Below are 13,798 nucleotides of genomic sequence, written 5' to 3'. Positions count from 1 at the left end.
CTAGACACAGAGAGTGAAAAGAAACAATCCTTAAAGATTTCCTTACAAAACGACTCAGTCAACTTGAAATCACCATAATTCCACACCATCCTTACAGCAAACTCCACAGATTTTCCAGGTATCTGCACCTCTGGCCAAACAGAAACTCACAGGAGAAATTCATAGTGCTCCAAGCACTGGGCAGCAGTTCTCCCAATAATCGGGGCAATGGTTCTCCACTGGGTTGGCATCAGCTTGGCCAAGTGCAGCAGCTTCTCCTCCTCTTCCCGGGACCACTCTGTCTTTTTGATGCTCGGGTCCAGCCACTCATACCTGGAATAAGGGAAAAAATTAAGGATGACAGACCCAAGTTATCCACTGATTAGTCTTCAAGTGTTTTTATGACATATGTATTTGAGCTCTAAATTGTATTATTTATCAAGCATTTTTCATACAAATATTGCCTCTTCTTCCTTTCCTTGACTCTAATCTGGAAAAGTAAGGAGTCACAAAATTAATCCTGAAAAAAAAAATTAAAAATTGCAACAATCAAAGATACCAGAAATGGTAGATTTGTTTGGTCTGGAGCCTTCAACAATTATCTCACTAATCCTCAACTGTTCCAGTACCGTTACCTCTATAAGAAGTATTATAATAAATATGTGCAGTTCAGTACTCGACAAACTAAGTCTGAATTTCAAACAGACTCATACTCCATGTATTTGAATTAGTTTTAAGCTTCTATTTTTTATAAAAAATTAAATTTCACAGTGCAATTTCTAAACATTTAGTCTCAAGCCAAACTCCTACTACAAGAAATTAGAAAATTATATGTAAAAGAGATTAATATCTTACAATTTTGCTTCCTTGGCAATACCCACTGAATAAAAAATGTTTCAATACAGGGAAAAAATAATGTATATCATTTTAAGTGATCCTGCATTTGCTAACAGTGCAGTCACTGGCAAAGAAAACATCTGGCTACTTTTCTTCAACTATTTTCAAACAATAAGAATTTAAAATACCCACAATAAAATTAAACATTTTTTAATCTGTTGTTGCTCTGAGGACATAAATTAGTCTGTGGCAATGTCTAAACTTCCACTAATTATGAACCTCATATTTCAGACATGGCACCTCTCACTCACCATCTGGCTTTGCACTGCTTTGCTGATTTCCTGTGCAATAACGAAGCAATACGAGACCACTGGTTTTTGCCATATTTCATAACAGCTGCTTTCAGAATTTCATCCTTAAAAGAAAAATAAATAAACACTGTTATGGATCACAAAAACTTGCAAAACAGAAAGTGTGAGCTCAACCAAAGGAGAACACAGTATATTTCATCTAACAGGTGACCCAGTGGAAACAGCACAGCACTGCTGCTTCTTTCCCAAATTTTATTCTCCAGATGAATAAGGATTTGTATTTTGAAGGCCAATGAAATCAAAAAAGATTAAATGAAAAAGACATATGATTAGTGTTCCAAACTTCATATATCCAACAGAACTTCCAAAACGATTACTTTCAATGCTCTCTAATGCACTAGTTTTTAAAGGCTCTGTATGCCTTCCTTGAAGGACAGCAACAAAGAGGAAGGGAAGTTTTTGTCTAGTAATGGCATCACAATTGCAAAAAAAAAAAAGGAGAATTGATGATACCTCTGGGTGGCTTGTTTTAAATAATACCATAAAATTATCTCCTTATTTCGTATCTTAATTCAAATGGAGTAAAAATGTAATGGATGCAGCTTGGGAGTCATGTTGTTCACCTACATCAAAGTGTGCACTGAGATTTGATCAAAAGCCAGAAGTCTATCAATTGTCTGTCAGTTCATTCATCAATCCCTCTCTCCCTTCCTCACAGATAAATGGTTTCAGTATTTCTGGTTTACTGAGAGAAAGTGGTATTTTAAATCTAGTGGTATTTTAAAATCAAAACTACTCCTGCAGTCTCATCAGCCACAGATGCTCCTGTTCCATATCCAGTGAGTGTTCAGGGAGTGTAGCTGTGCTCAGTGTGCTCAGCTGCACCGTGCACATGTTTGTCATCAAGGGCAGACACTGTCTCACAGACACCTCCCAGAGCAGCTTTAACTGTGACCTGATGATCAGCTCTGGCTCCAGCTGCTACAGGAAACAATTCATGTAATTACTGTCATGAAATAAACAATAAACCATCCCTTTGGTTTTTTTCCAAATTTACTAGGCGCTTTATGGCACACAGGAGCCTCACTGGTGACATTAACAGGCTTTTTTGTAAGTAACTGGTCATTTTATGAATGACCTGCTATCAGCTGGTTCCACGCTGTATTTTTAATGTTGTACATATAACCAAAATGTTAATTAAAAAAAATTGCACCTATTTTATCTCTGGTGCACAGAAATTGGTAAAACAGTGATCTATTTGGGCACTGAACAGGCTCCCCAGGGCAGTGGTCATGGCACCAAACCTGACAGAGTTCAAGGAGCATTTGAACAAAGCTCTCAGGCACACTGTGGGTTTGTTGATGGTTTCTTGTGTAGGGCCAGGAGTTGGACTTGATGATCCTTTTGGGTCCTTTTCAACTCAGGACATTCTGTGATTCTATTTAATACACAGTCACCAAAATTAATCAGCTAGGGAAGTCCATAGGAATGGGATGAACATAACCTGGGTTTTCCTGTCCTCTGCTGACCCCCAATTCAGCTGCCTCCTGGCACATCACTGACATGTCACAAGGGCTTAAAAAGCACCCACAGCACATTTTATCTTCTGTTACTTTTTCTTCACTGCATTCTGGAACTGTGCACATGCCTGGTGTTCACAGCACACAGTGACAGAGTTCTGGGTTTTACAGTGCCAGGCACATCCTCTTGCTTTAAACACGTCTCTAAAAAAACTCACATCCTTGATTTCTCCTCTTATGATTTCCCTTTTTACGACCACTTGTAGTTCTGAAAGCAAGTGACAGCGAAAATAGCAGGGGAGGAGAGGGTTGCTCTTTTTTGGAACAATACACAGAACACTTGGGGCTGCAGAGGAAGAGCCCATACCCATCGAAAGGACAAGAGGAAATGGCCTGAAGTTGCACAAGTGGAGGTTTAGATTACCTATTAGGACAATATTTTTCATGGAAAGGGTTGTAAAGCACTGGAACAGGCTGCCCAGGGCAGTGGTGGAGTTACCATTCCTTAACTGTTAAAAAAACCAGGTGGATGTGGCACTTGAGGACATGGTCTAATGGTGACCGTGGTGGTGGTGTCGAGTTGATGGTTGGACTGGGTGATCTTAAAGGTATTTTCCAACCCTAAAAATTCTATGACTCTGCCATTTTCACATTTGGAAAGATCAAGTGCAAGAGATTCCTGCTGCCTCATTCCCCTAGAGCATAAGGAACCCAACTACGCAGTAAAAGCCTGTGAGAGGGACATCTTGGAGCATAGCAGGGCTCACCCTTTCCCTCCAGGGCTGTGGGGATGGTTTCCCTGGAGGAAAGGACACAACACACACATGGCTGAGCTTCCCAACCCACAACCCTCAGGAGAAACATCATCAATGTGACCTTCGCCCACTGAGGCAGCGGGTGAGGAGGGAGGCACAGGCTGCTGGGGAATGCAGTCCAACAGAGCCATGGGATCACAGGATCAATTAGGCTGGAAAAGGCCTCTGAGGTCATGGAGTCCAACCTATGGCTGAACACCACCTTGTCAACTAGACCAGGAACTAAGAGCCACGTCCAGTCTTTCCACCACTGCCCTGGGCAGCCCCTTTCAATGTGTAATCACCTTTTCTGTGAAGAATTTCCCCCCAATGCCCAACCTAAACCTCCCCTGGCACAGCTTAAGACTGTGTCCTCTTGTCCTACCTCTGGTTGCCTGAGAGTAGAGCCCGACCCCTACCTGGCTACAATCACCTTTAAGAGAGCTGCAGAGAGCAATAAGAGGCTCCTTTCCTCCAGGCCAAGCCCCCCAGCCACTCTTTATTGGATCTGTCCTCCAGATCCTTTCCCAGCTCCGCTGCCCTCCTCTGGACTCGCTCCTGCAGCCCCCAAACCCACCGCATGCCCGGACCCAACAGGACCCAGCAGATCCCAATCTCCCAAAGACACCCTAAAACCTGAGCCCCCCGCGCAGGCGCAACACGACCCCTCTCCGCCCCCCCCCCCCTCCCGCGCCTGCGCACCAGGGAGGGCTCCCCCCGGGCCCTGAGGGGGAAACGAGGCATTAAACAAACCCCGCCGAGTCTTACCTCGGTGTTCCGCCACACGCCACCTTTAATCATAATCCGCGGCATCTTGGCGGCGAAGGGAGCGGGGGACGAGCCCCTGGAGTGAGAGAGCGGAGAGAGGACGGAAGCACCGCTCGCCTCAGCGGGGCCGGCCCGGACCGCGCGCAGGCGCCCTCAGCGCCGGGGGGGGTGCCGAGGGCGAGGGAAGCGGAGCCGGCTGCTCTGCCAGGGAAGCGGGGAGCGGGGTCGGCGGGTTTTCCAGGGAAGCAGAACCGACGGCTTTTCCGGGAAAACGGGGCCACTGCTCTTCCAGGGAAGCGGGTCCGGCAGCTCCGCGCATGCGCAACCTGCTCGCGCTCCCTGAGGGGCTCTCCGCGCTGGCGCCCCCTAACGGCCGGAGGAGCGCCCGGCAGAGGGGCCCGGGTGACGCCGGGGTAGTAAAGGGGGTTTGCTTTAAATTTCTTCACATTTCCCCAAGGGACGCAAATAAGGAAGGAGAGAGACGGCAGGAAAGTAATCAGGTTTCTGCAATGTCGCGTTTATAGTGTGTTTTGTTAATTTGAGGAAAAAAACCGTGCGTTTTTTGTACGGAAGGAGTTCTTCCCCGTGAGGGTGTCAATGTTCACACTACTACTTACTCTGTGGTAAAAGCACAGAAAGAGAAATCTGAATAATATCTAAAATCAATCAATCAATATAAAACTAAATCAACCAAAAATGATGGATGTGGATGCTGGGGACAAAAAAAAAAAAAGGGTAAGGATGGGAAAGGGTAACAAGAAAAAGGAATAAGTGAGACCATCCTGTTGAGTCACAAGGTTCAGAGGGGACCCTGCTGCTGAACTTAACCCCAGGCTTGACCAGTGGTTTAGGCCTGGAGGTTTAACAGCACTTACACTTAACAGCACTTAATAACTTAATTTAAACAATTTAACAAAAGATTCATGTAGAATTTAGTATAGACACAACAGTAACTCACAGGCCTATCTTATTTACAAGTCTAAAATACTTAAGAATCTAGGAGAAAAACATTCATAGCACATTTGCTATGGCATATTCACACACACACACACACACACAGACCTAAAGGAGTGTGTAAAAGGTATACCTGTGAAAATTTCCCCTCCAGTTCAGAGACGTACTCACGTTGGATGCCTTTGCATCTTCTCAATGGGTGAAGGGTTGAGCCTTGAGGAGTGGGGGTATCAGCTCAGGATCTGTTGTCATTGTTTGGCAGTGATCCTCCAAGTACAGCAAACTTGAGAGTTCACTGGCTCTGAGAGGTATCCTGCTCAGAGGGAGGTGCTGGTCACAGCCTGTTGTGGGCCAGGAGAGGACTCCTGCTTGTAGGGTCACAAGAGAGTTGGCTTTGGTCACACTGATTTTCCAGCCTGGTTGCAATTCGGGTCAGTAACTTTGAAAGTTTAGTAAAAAAAAGGTTGTTCCACTTGGGTTGTTATTCAGGCATTAAAAATAACTTTCCAAGGCTGTTAAAACCCAGGAGCTCATTAGATGGCACTAGCCCCCAGGAGCAGACAGTGTTTCTGATAAGCTCAAGAGGAGCTGAGCCCAGGTGCTGTTCAAGGCTGAGGCCTAAGGAGCATTTCTGAGTTCAGAGTGTGGCCTGAGAGGGAGGATGCACCACCACACCACAGTGGTCTGACCTATATTCATTGACTTCACCCTCTCTTTAACTTTTATTCATCTATTTAGAAGATGCACAGCAGCTAAAATGACACCCTTCTGCTCAAGTTGTTTGTCTCTATTCAAGATAAGTTCAAAGAGAAAATAAAGCAAAGTTTTTTGGTTGAAATAGGAAACTTCTTAATATGATTTAGGAAAGGCTTTTGTTTAAAGTACGCAGGAATAAAAAGTATTACACTTTTAGCTACCAAAAAAATTACCAAGAACAGCCCATGTCTTATCTGAGTAGGCCTCTACCTTTAAATGTCACTGACTTGGCAGACTGAGAATACCTTTGAATCCCCAAAATGCAGTGCAGTGTATAAAGAACAGGGGAGAATGTCAGGAGTCAAAAAACTGTTTATTAGAAGCAACAACCTGGAATACTTTTACAAAATTGTCAAGCTCCAACTGAAAATATCTTGTTGTTCTTACATCTTGAAGAAACTGATGTTTACCAACTCTTGTAAAAATTTACTGAAATTAATTTATCCCTATAAACCAGGCTCCCTTCTTTATCACTGTACACCACACTTTTAAACTCTACCAGATTTAGCCTTCCTAGTCTCATCTGATATAAAGGCTTACAATTTCTTCATTGTTTTTGTTTCCTCTTTGTACCTGTTCTTTGGAATTTTTCTTCAAATAACCCATCAGAATTGTACAGTAATGCAGGTAAAAATGCCTCCAAATTTGTGTAACTGTTAATATTTCCCAGAAATGCTTTTCTTTCTTCATACAGGATAACATTCTTCTCACAACTGTATCAGGTGGTTGCCTCAACCATTCCAAGATCTGAATGACTGATTCCCAAATGGTGACTTCCCAGCTTGTACTACAAACATCTGTAACCACCATGGTTCAGGCGGTTTTCTGACTTTACCTCAACTGCAAAGAACTAGATCACTTGAATACCTTTGCTGATCTGGCCTTAAATCCATGCATCTATTCATGAGTTTCAGTCCACTCTTGAAAAATCGTGTTCCAAATCACAGAATGGCTGCAGGAATTCTGGAGAACATCTGGTCCAAGCCCTTGCTCAGGCAGGGCCACCCAGAGCTGGTTGCCCAGGATCATATAATGGCTCCTTCCTGCTTTACCAGAAACCCTCTGCAAGACATTACCTATATTTCTAAAGAAAAGCACAGATTTTAGGAGCGGTAGAAAAGCACCATGAGTGCCATGTTTACATTCTCTAAATTAAGCTACAGGTTTATTCACCTTCTTCATGGACTGAGCTATAACATCAGGGGACAGTTCACACCACCCCTTTGCTGTTGTCTTTCCTCGCAAAAGAGAGTAAAACATTGTTATCAAAACCACTTATCACAGTCAGTGATGTCCACTCAAAATTTCTAGCACTCTATAACTGTAAAACAATCAAAGATTTGTCTAAATATAAATAGAAAGTGAAAGCAGCACCCACCTGCCTTCACCATACTCTGTACCAACTGTTTGGTGCAAGTGGCTCTTACATGGTATTTTAGATGAACAGTTAAGTTCTTAAAATAAATTTAAGCAGTTCAAGACATTGCTAAGGTTTTCAATGTAACTAAATAGCATTCACAATTATCAGCAGGTGCTCAAAATAACAGAAGTTATTTGAAAATTACATCATCTGTTGTAACAAACAACACAGTAACTACCAGCCTGAGAAAAGGTAAGGCATTTTCTACCAGTTATTAACATTAGACACTAACATAAAATTGAAGATTAATTTAAGGATTCTCAGTATCATAAAATAAATGATTCAGGACATTACCCTTTCTGTCAGACTGCTCACAAAATTATCAAAACTACAAACAAGGTAACTGCCTAATAAACCTTTTATATACATATAGAAAGCATCTTCAATTCACAGTTATGCAGTGATGACATGAATATTTCCATAGTTTTGTGAGAGACTTTTTTTCTTCTCTTACAAGTATTGCAAAAGAACCTGGGAGGCAACTTTCAGCAGATGGGAGGTAGCATTAAGCCTCCAGATGCACTGATAATTTTTATATAACATGTACTTCTTTCCTTCTCTTTAAGCATTCTTTCAGTTAGAAAAGAGACTTTTATCAATTTTTTACAAGAAAATAAGTGGCACAGAGTAACTGTTTAAAGTGATGAATAATGGCCAAATCCTAACAGGACTCATGGTATTAAGCAGTTAGGCATGAAGAAGTGTCTCCAAGATCTTTAACAGAGCCTGTGCTAGAACTGAACCTCTCTGAAAAACCTGGAGCAAACCAGTCCTCCAAGTTTCACTCTCTGGACCAAAATGCTGGATGCATCCCTTACCAGCCCTTGTCTGGAATGTAAAGTCACAACAAATTCAGAACACACAAACCAGTCTAGAACCAAGTGCCAACTCCCAACCTCATATCCCAGCCTTGTGCTGCCGCTTGTGCTTTTCCAGCAGTTTCTGGGTAGGCAGTGCCACATTACACCTCCTGCAGACGTACTTTTTTCTGTGTGTTTTAATGTGCTTTTGGAAAGCCCGTTTATCCAGCGTGGAGTATTTACACTTCCTGCAGCGCAGCCTCGAGTGAGTCAGCAGGTGGCGTTTGAGGTGGCTGGAGGTGCGGAAGGCCAGGGCACACTGCCCACACTTGAACGGCCTCTCCCCGGTGTGGATTCGCATGTGGGGCTTCAGGTTCCCGCTGCGGGTCGTGCAATAGCCACACTCCTCACACCGGTATGTTTTCACAGGGAGCTCCTTGTGATCGTAGAGATGAGCTGCGCCCAGAGATGAGCTTCCCTCGCCGGAGTGCGAAGCCAGGTGACGTTTCAGGGCCAGCCATTGGTTTGTGGAGTAGTCACAGTTCCTGCACTTGAAATGCTCTCTGTTAAGATGTGTCACTCTGTGTCTCCTCAAGTGGCTGGAAGTACGAAACTTCATCTGGCAAACAGTGCAGCTGTAAGGTTTCTCACCCGTGTGAGTTCTTATGTGGAGTTCAAGGTTGCTTAAATTGTAAGTACTGTACCTGCACTCTGCACACTGGTAGAATGGTGGCTGACTTTGTGCTAGCAAATCGTTTTTGCTGTCCCTCTGAACATCTGGCTGTACTCCAAAGACTTTTGAACCAAGCAAGGAGCTGTTTAAAGCTTCTGAGGAACCAAAATCCCTTTCTGGACACGTGCCTCCATGAATTTCACGACGCAATTCAAGATTTTCCAAACACTTCTCTACATAGAGGCAACTGCCCAACTCCTGTTCATTCTTTACGTGAAGGAGGCTGTGTTTCTGCAAATGGTTTGATGTTTTAAATGTCTTATTGCAATCTTTACATACAAATGGTCTTTCATCTGTATGTATCTTTAGGTGCAGCCTGAAGTTATTCTGAACATCAGTAGCATAACTGCAGTGTTGGCACATGTACGTTCTGAATGTATTTAAAGAGGAAGGACACAAATCCTTTGAGTTTTCCACAAAGTTATGGTATGCATTGTCATCTTGCACTTGTGAATGAGAGGCCTCTGACTTGAAGAGAGGTTCTTCTTTGTAAAGGACAGCGTCCATTTCGTGTGAAGCCTGAGTGACTTCTGATCTATTCCCGGTAATAGCCAGGCTCTTGCTTCCAAGACTGTTTTCAGGGAATTTATTTCCAGAGCACATTTTTTTATTGCCCTGCACATCACGTGCTTGCTCACAGTCTACTTCTGAAGCCAGCATTGCCCCACTGAGACAATCATTTTCTCTACCAAAGAGAGAAACGTGGCCCTGAGAATCACTCTCAGCTTTGCATATTTTGTGGTATTTATTGCTCTGATCTGTATAACCATTAGGCTCGAACTGTTCATGAAATTTCTTGTGCAAGCTGAGATCTCCTTTAGCGTAAAACACCAGGTTACATTCATCACATGAATAATTCTTTAAAGACCTTCGAGTTCTCTTTCTTCCACTTACACAGTCAAGTTCCTGCCCTTGGCACGTTTCTGTCCCTGCGTGGAGCCTCCTGTGTCTCTTTAACTCCAAGCTGCTGCTGAAAGCTGACTGGCAGAACTCCCAGGAATATGGTTTAGCCCCTGTGTGGATGGAGCTGTGCCTCACCATGCTTGCAAAATATAATGAAAAGAAACTGCAGAATCTGCACTGGTACAACTTATACCCAGCATGCCAGTACATGTGAGTTAACAGGCAGGAAAAGGTAGTGCAGGAGTACTCACACTGAGGGCACTGGTATGGTGGTCTCTCTTTATGGCCCTTCATGTGATGAATAAAACTCCTTGGATTTGATGAAGCAAAGAAACACATTCTGCAGGAAAAACTAACTGGCACACACAGAGGTGTAAAGTCCCTTTCAATTTTAACAAAAAATTTCTCATATTTACGTTCTCTTTTCTTGGTCTCAGATGTCCCTTCTTCAGATCCTCTCTGCCTCCCTTTTCTTGCATTTGTTCTTTTTTTCCTTGCTTTTTGCAACCTGGTAATTTTTTTATGCAATTTAAGGTGATTCTTAAGGTTGAAAAAGAAGAAAAAGGTTCTTTTACAAAAGCAGCATTTATGTATTTTCTCACCTTTGTGAGCTGAATAAATGTGTTTCTTTAGGTGTGCACTGCATTTATACATAGAGCTGCAAAACTTGCACTTGAAATTCAATCTTTCATGCTTATTTGTAGAACGAGATGTTTTAGAAACAGGTGAGAGGGTCAAAGTATTACTCTGCCACACTAAACCTTCTTGCTGGCTTTGGAATTCTTTTTGGTTTGCATGAGAAGAAACAACTTTTTGTTGCCGATATCTTTTTCTAGGAAATGGTGTTAATGTCTTATAAATATGCTCTACAGTAGTATTTGATTCAGCAGAAGTGGAAACATTCACCTCAGGTTTCCCTACATCTTTTGGAAGTTCTTTAGAAGTAGGAGAACATCCATTAAGAAATGGATCAGAACAATTATAGGTAAATTTCTGTTCTTCCTCTAAGCCATGTTCCAGAAGAGAACTCAGAGTTTCATCTTCAACTTTGCTTATTTTTCTGTTATCAGCTTCAGTATCAGCTTCGTTATCATTCTGTGAAGAATCAAGATCTACAGGAAGATATAAAAAGTCTCATGTATGACATTTCATACAATCACAAATGTTCACTATTGATTGGTAGTAATAATCCCAAACTGCCTAATAGCTTGCTTGTCACTCTTCTGCTTCCTTAGTATTTCCTTATATCCCCTTTTTTACTAATGCCTCTCTATATGTTCCCCTTTGCCCCCAACATTTAAATGCTGCTCCCAGTGAAAAGCCTCCTTTCCACTTTCTCTTTTCACTCAAAGCTGAATTTCACAGGACAACACTGCATTCCCTACAGTTTTTTAACAAAACAGCTTTATGCCAGGATTTGTATCAAAGTACTATCATCAAACTTTGCTAGGGCTCCATTCTCGCAAATATGATCCTTTTTCAGCTTTTTTATTTTCAGAACCTTTTCCCTGATGAAAGGCCACCCCTTTGGTCACTGCAGTAGAGTGAAACAGTACTAACTTCTTGTACTTTCACTACTTTTCACAAGTGTGTGAAAGAACTAAGCCTATACCAGCCAATATTCTCCTTCTGCTGCACATGATATTAATCTAATTTTAAATGCTTACTCTAAAATAAATGGGTTTGATATTGTTTTATACACTTTCCTATTTCAAAAACTTGAGATTTACCAGATTTCTTTAACTCTTGCACTAATCTTATTAAAAAAGTTACCTTCCATTTCAGCAACCGCCTCCATCTCCTTGTGGATTTCTGGTTGTTCCTCTGGACTGCCATCACAAAGAACACCTGCAACACTGCCAGGTTCTTCTTTTTCGGGTACCGCTGGCAACATCAGTGGGCTGATATCATCTCTGACCTCACTGCCAGCAGAGGAGAGGAGAGGAGGAATCTTCTGAAAGCCACCATCACATTCTTTTCCACCACTGGTTTTGTTTATCTCTGTTTTGCAAGGTGACGCAGGTAACGTGCAATTATGGCCACATTTCTCCAGGCCTGCATCACACCCATCACTTAAAGATGACTTTGATGCGTTGCACACACCCTCGGCAAGCCACTTCTCTTCAGAGTATTTAATACAATTATCTTCATTTGAAATAGTCTTGTTTTCATCCCAACTGCCTACACTGCTACAGTCGTTTGAAGGTGCCACAACATCTTTTAGGCAAACGCTGTTGTTTAAGTTACAATCCTGCTCCACCTTGGGAACGGATACGTGCTGCTCCTCAGCATCACCCTGGAGAAAATCCTCATCGCTGAGCACCAAGACAGTGATTGGTAGCACGACCTGAAACACGTCAGGCTCTGCGGGCAGAGACAGACAATCAACGCAATTCCCAAAAAACCCCAAGCCACCCACCCTTCTATGCCCAGTGCGCATGCGCACGCACCAGCAGGCCCCGCGCATTTTCACTCCCCAAACCTTCCCCGCTCTCCCCGGTCACTCGGGCTCCTCATACCCCCCGGGAGCCACGCTGGGTCCCTGCCAGGGCATCGGGCACCTACCGCTGTCCACCTCCGGCTCTGGAATTCCCGGCATCTCCCGGCCCGTCCGGATCCGCGCTGAAATCCAACCTCCACCCCCGCGCGCGTGCGCGGCGGGGAACGGGCCAGGGGACGCGGGGACACCGCCTTTTGATTGGACGGAGCTGGGGGGCGTGGCCTGAAGAGTGGCAGCGCCCGCCCCATTATGAGGGAGCGTCTTGTTGCCCGCGCTGTGGTTTTTCAGTGTCGCTTAAAGCTCAATTTTAAACGTGCTTTTATTGGTCTGAAACTGAATTTAACTTGCCCCTTACATGCGCCCTGGGTTGGGGTGAGGGGTTTCAAAAGCTCTGCGAAACCTATTCCCGTTTTAGGCAATTTTAATTGTTATTTCTCCTTCTGCAAAACTAGATCTCAGCATTAAGAGTTTTAAGATCGGGATTGCGCTCACAATAAGGTCCTCCCCTGCTGGGGGCTGACAGAATCATAGAATAGTCACGGCCAGAAGTCACAAAATTTGTGGAAACACAAACAGCACCGTAGGCTTCATCCTGTTCCCTCCCCTTGGCCGATCAGGCTGAAAGGGTGAGAGTGGGAAATACATAGATCTGCATACAGACACATTTACATGTGCAAATATGTAGGTATTTATATACATATATATATTTTATATACATGTATAGTGTCGCTGCCCATGGGAGGGTGGTTGGAATGAGATGATTTTTAAGGTTCCTTCCAACACAAACCATTCTGTGATTCTCTGACTCTCTGATTCTGTGAGTTGGGGTTGGAAGGGAGCTCTGGAGGTCATCCAGTCCAACACCCTGCCGGGGCAGAGTCACCTGGAGCAGGTGACATGGAAATGCATCCAAGTGGGTTTGGAATGTCTCCAGAGAGGGAAAATACACAAAATCTCTGGGCAGCCTGTTCCAGTGCTCTGTCACCCTCAAGGTAAAGAAAATTTCCTCTTGTTGAGATGGAACTTCTTGTATTTTACTTTATGGCCATTGCTCCTCGTCCTGTCGCTGACGGGAGTCTGAAGAGAGTCTAGTACCATCCTCTTTGCACCTACCTTGGAGATATTTATATGTATTGATGAGGTCCCCTCTCAGTCTTCTCTTCTCCAGACTAACCAGGCCCAGCTCCTGCAGTCTTTCCTCATAAGAGAGATGTTCCAGACCCCTCATCATCTTCATGGTCTCCACTGGACCCTCTGCAGTAGCTCCTTGTCTTCCTTGAACTGTGGAGACCAGAATTGAACACAACAGATGACAGACCCTGCCTAGCAAGGTCCTTGACCTGTCAGCCCATTGACCCCCTGCTCCCAGCACCTTGTCCTGGCAATGTTTTATAACCCCCCTCAATTGTGATCCCACATCCTGCACTGCTATAGGATTCCCAGCTCTCATTTTCCAGACCCTGCACTCGGTAATGGTATCTCCAGAAGGGGTGGCATGTTTAGCCATTCCAATGAGAGGAATT

General features: G+C 43.8%; 2 protein-coding genes across 4 annotated transcripts in view; both read right to left on the bottom strand.

The window, feature by feature from the left end:
• Positions 1–4,542, bottom strand: part of CDC5L (cell division cycle 5 like) — a 30,323-nt gene extending 25,781 nt beyond the window's left edge. For 2 of the 3 annotated variants that reach the window (XM_027672742.1, XM_027672744.1), the window contains exons 1-3: positions 4,210–4,542; positions 1,128–1,231; positions 151–312 (exon numbers count right to left, since the gene is read on the bottom strand). In XM_027672742.1, the coding sequence (XP_027528543.1) occupies positions 151–312; positions 1,128–1,231; positions 4,210–4,254 (311 nt within the window). In that variant the 5' untranslated portion in view covers positions 4,255–4,542. The remainder of the gene's footprint in view (positions 1–150; positions 313–1,127; positions 1,232–4,209) is intronic. The other variant, XM_027672743.1, reaches the window with a different exon arrangement.
• A 1,671-nt stretch (positions 4,543–6,213) lies between these two features.
• Positions 6,214–12,473, bottom strand: LOC113961978 (zinc finger protein 493-like). The gene is made up of 3 exons (XM_027672741.1): positions 12,341–12,473; positions 11,549–12,139; positions 6,214–10,887 (listed from the first exon to the last, which is right to left on the bottom strand). Exons 1-3 carry the CDS (start codon positions 12,372–12,374, stop codon positions 8,237–8,239), a joined length of 3,276 nt encoding a protein of 1,091 aa, XP_027528542.1. The 5' UTR covers positions 12,375–12,473; the 3' UTR covers positions 6,214–8,236.
• Positions 12,474–13,798: the final 1,325 nt, after the last annotated feature.

The sequence above is a fragment of the Neopelma chrysocephalum genome, unplaced genomic scaffold (assembly GCF_003984885.1).
Source record: "Neopelma chrysocephalum unplaced genomic scaffold, ASM398488v2 Primary Assembly neopelma1_97517, whole genome shotgun sequence".
Classification (NCBI taxonomy): domain Eukaryota; kingdom Metazoa; phylum Chordata; class Aves; order Passeriformes; family Pipridae; genus Neopelma; species Neopelma chrysocephalum.
The sequence above is the reverse complement of the archived record's forward strand: the minus strand, read 5'-3'. Positions and strand labels throughout refer to the sequence as shown.

Coding starts and splice junctions, on each gene's coding strand:
- LOC113961978 (XM_027672741.1), bottom strand. CDS start 12,374: ATGCCGGGAATTCCAGAGCCGGAGGTGGACAGCG. Junction 12,140..12,340: donor AGAGCCGGAGGTGGACAGCG/GTAGGTGCCCGA, acceptor CTCTGCCCGCAG/AGCCTGACGTGTTTCAGGTC. Junction 10,888..11,548: donor GGCGGTTGCTGAAATGGAAG/GTAACTTTTTTA, acceptor ATCTTCCTGTAG/ATCTTGATTCTTCACAGAAT.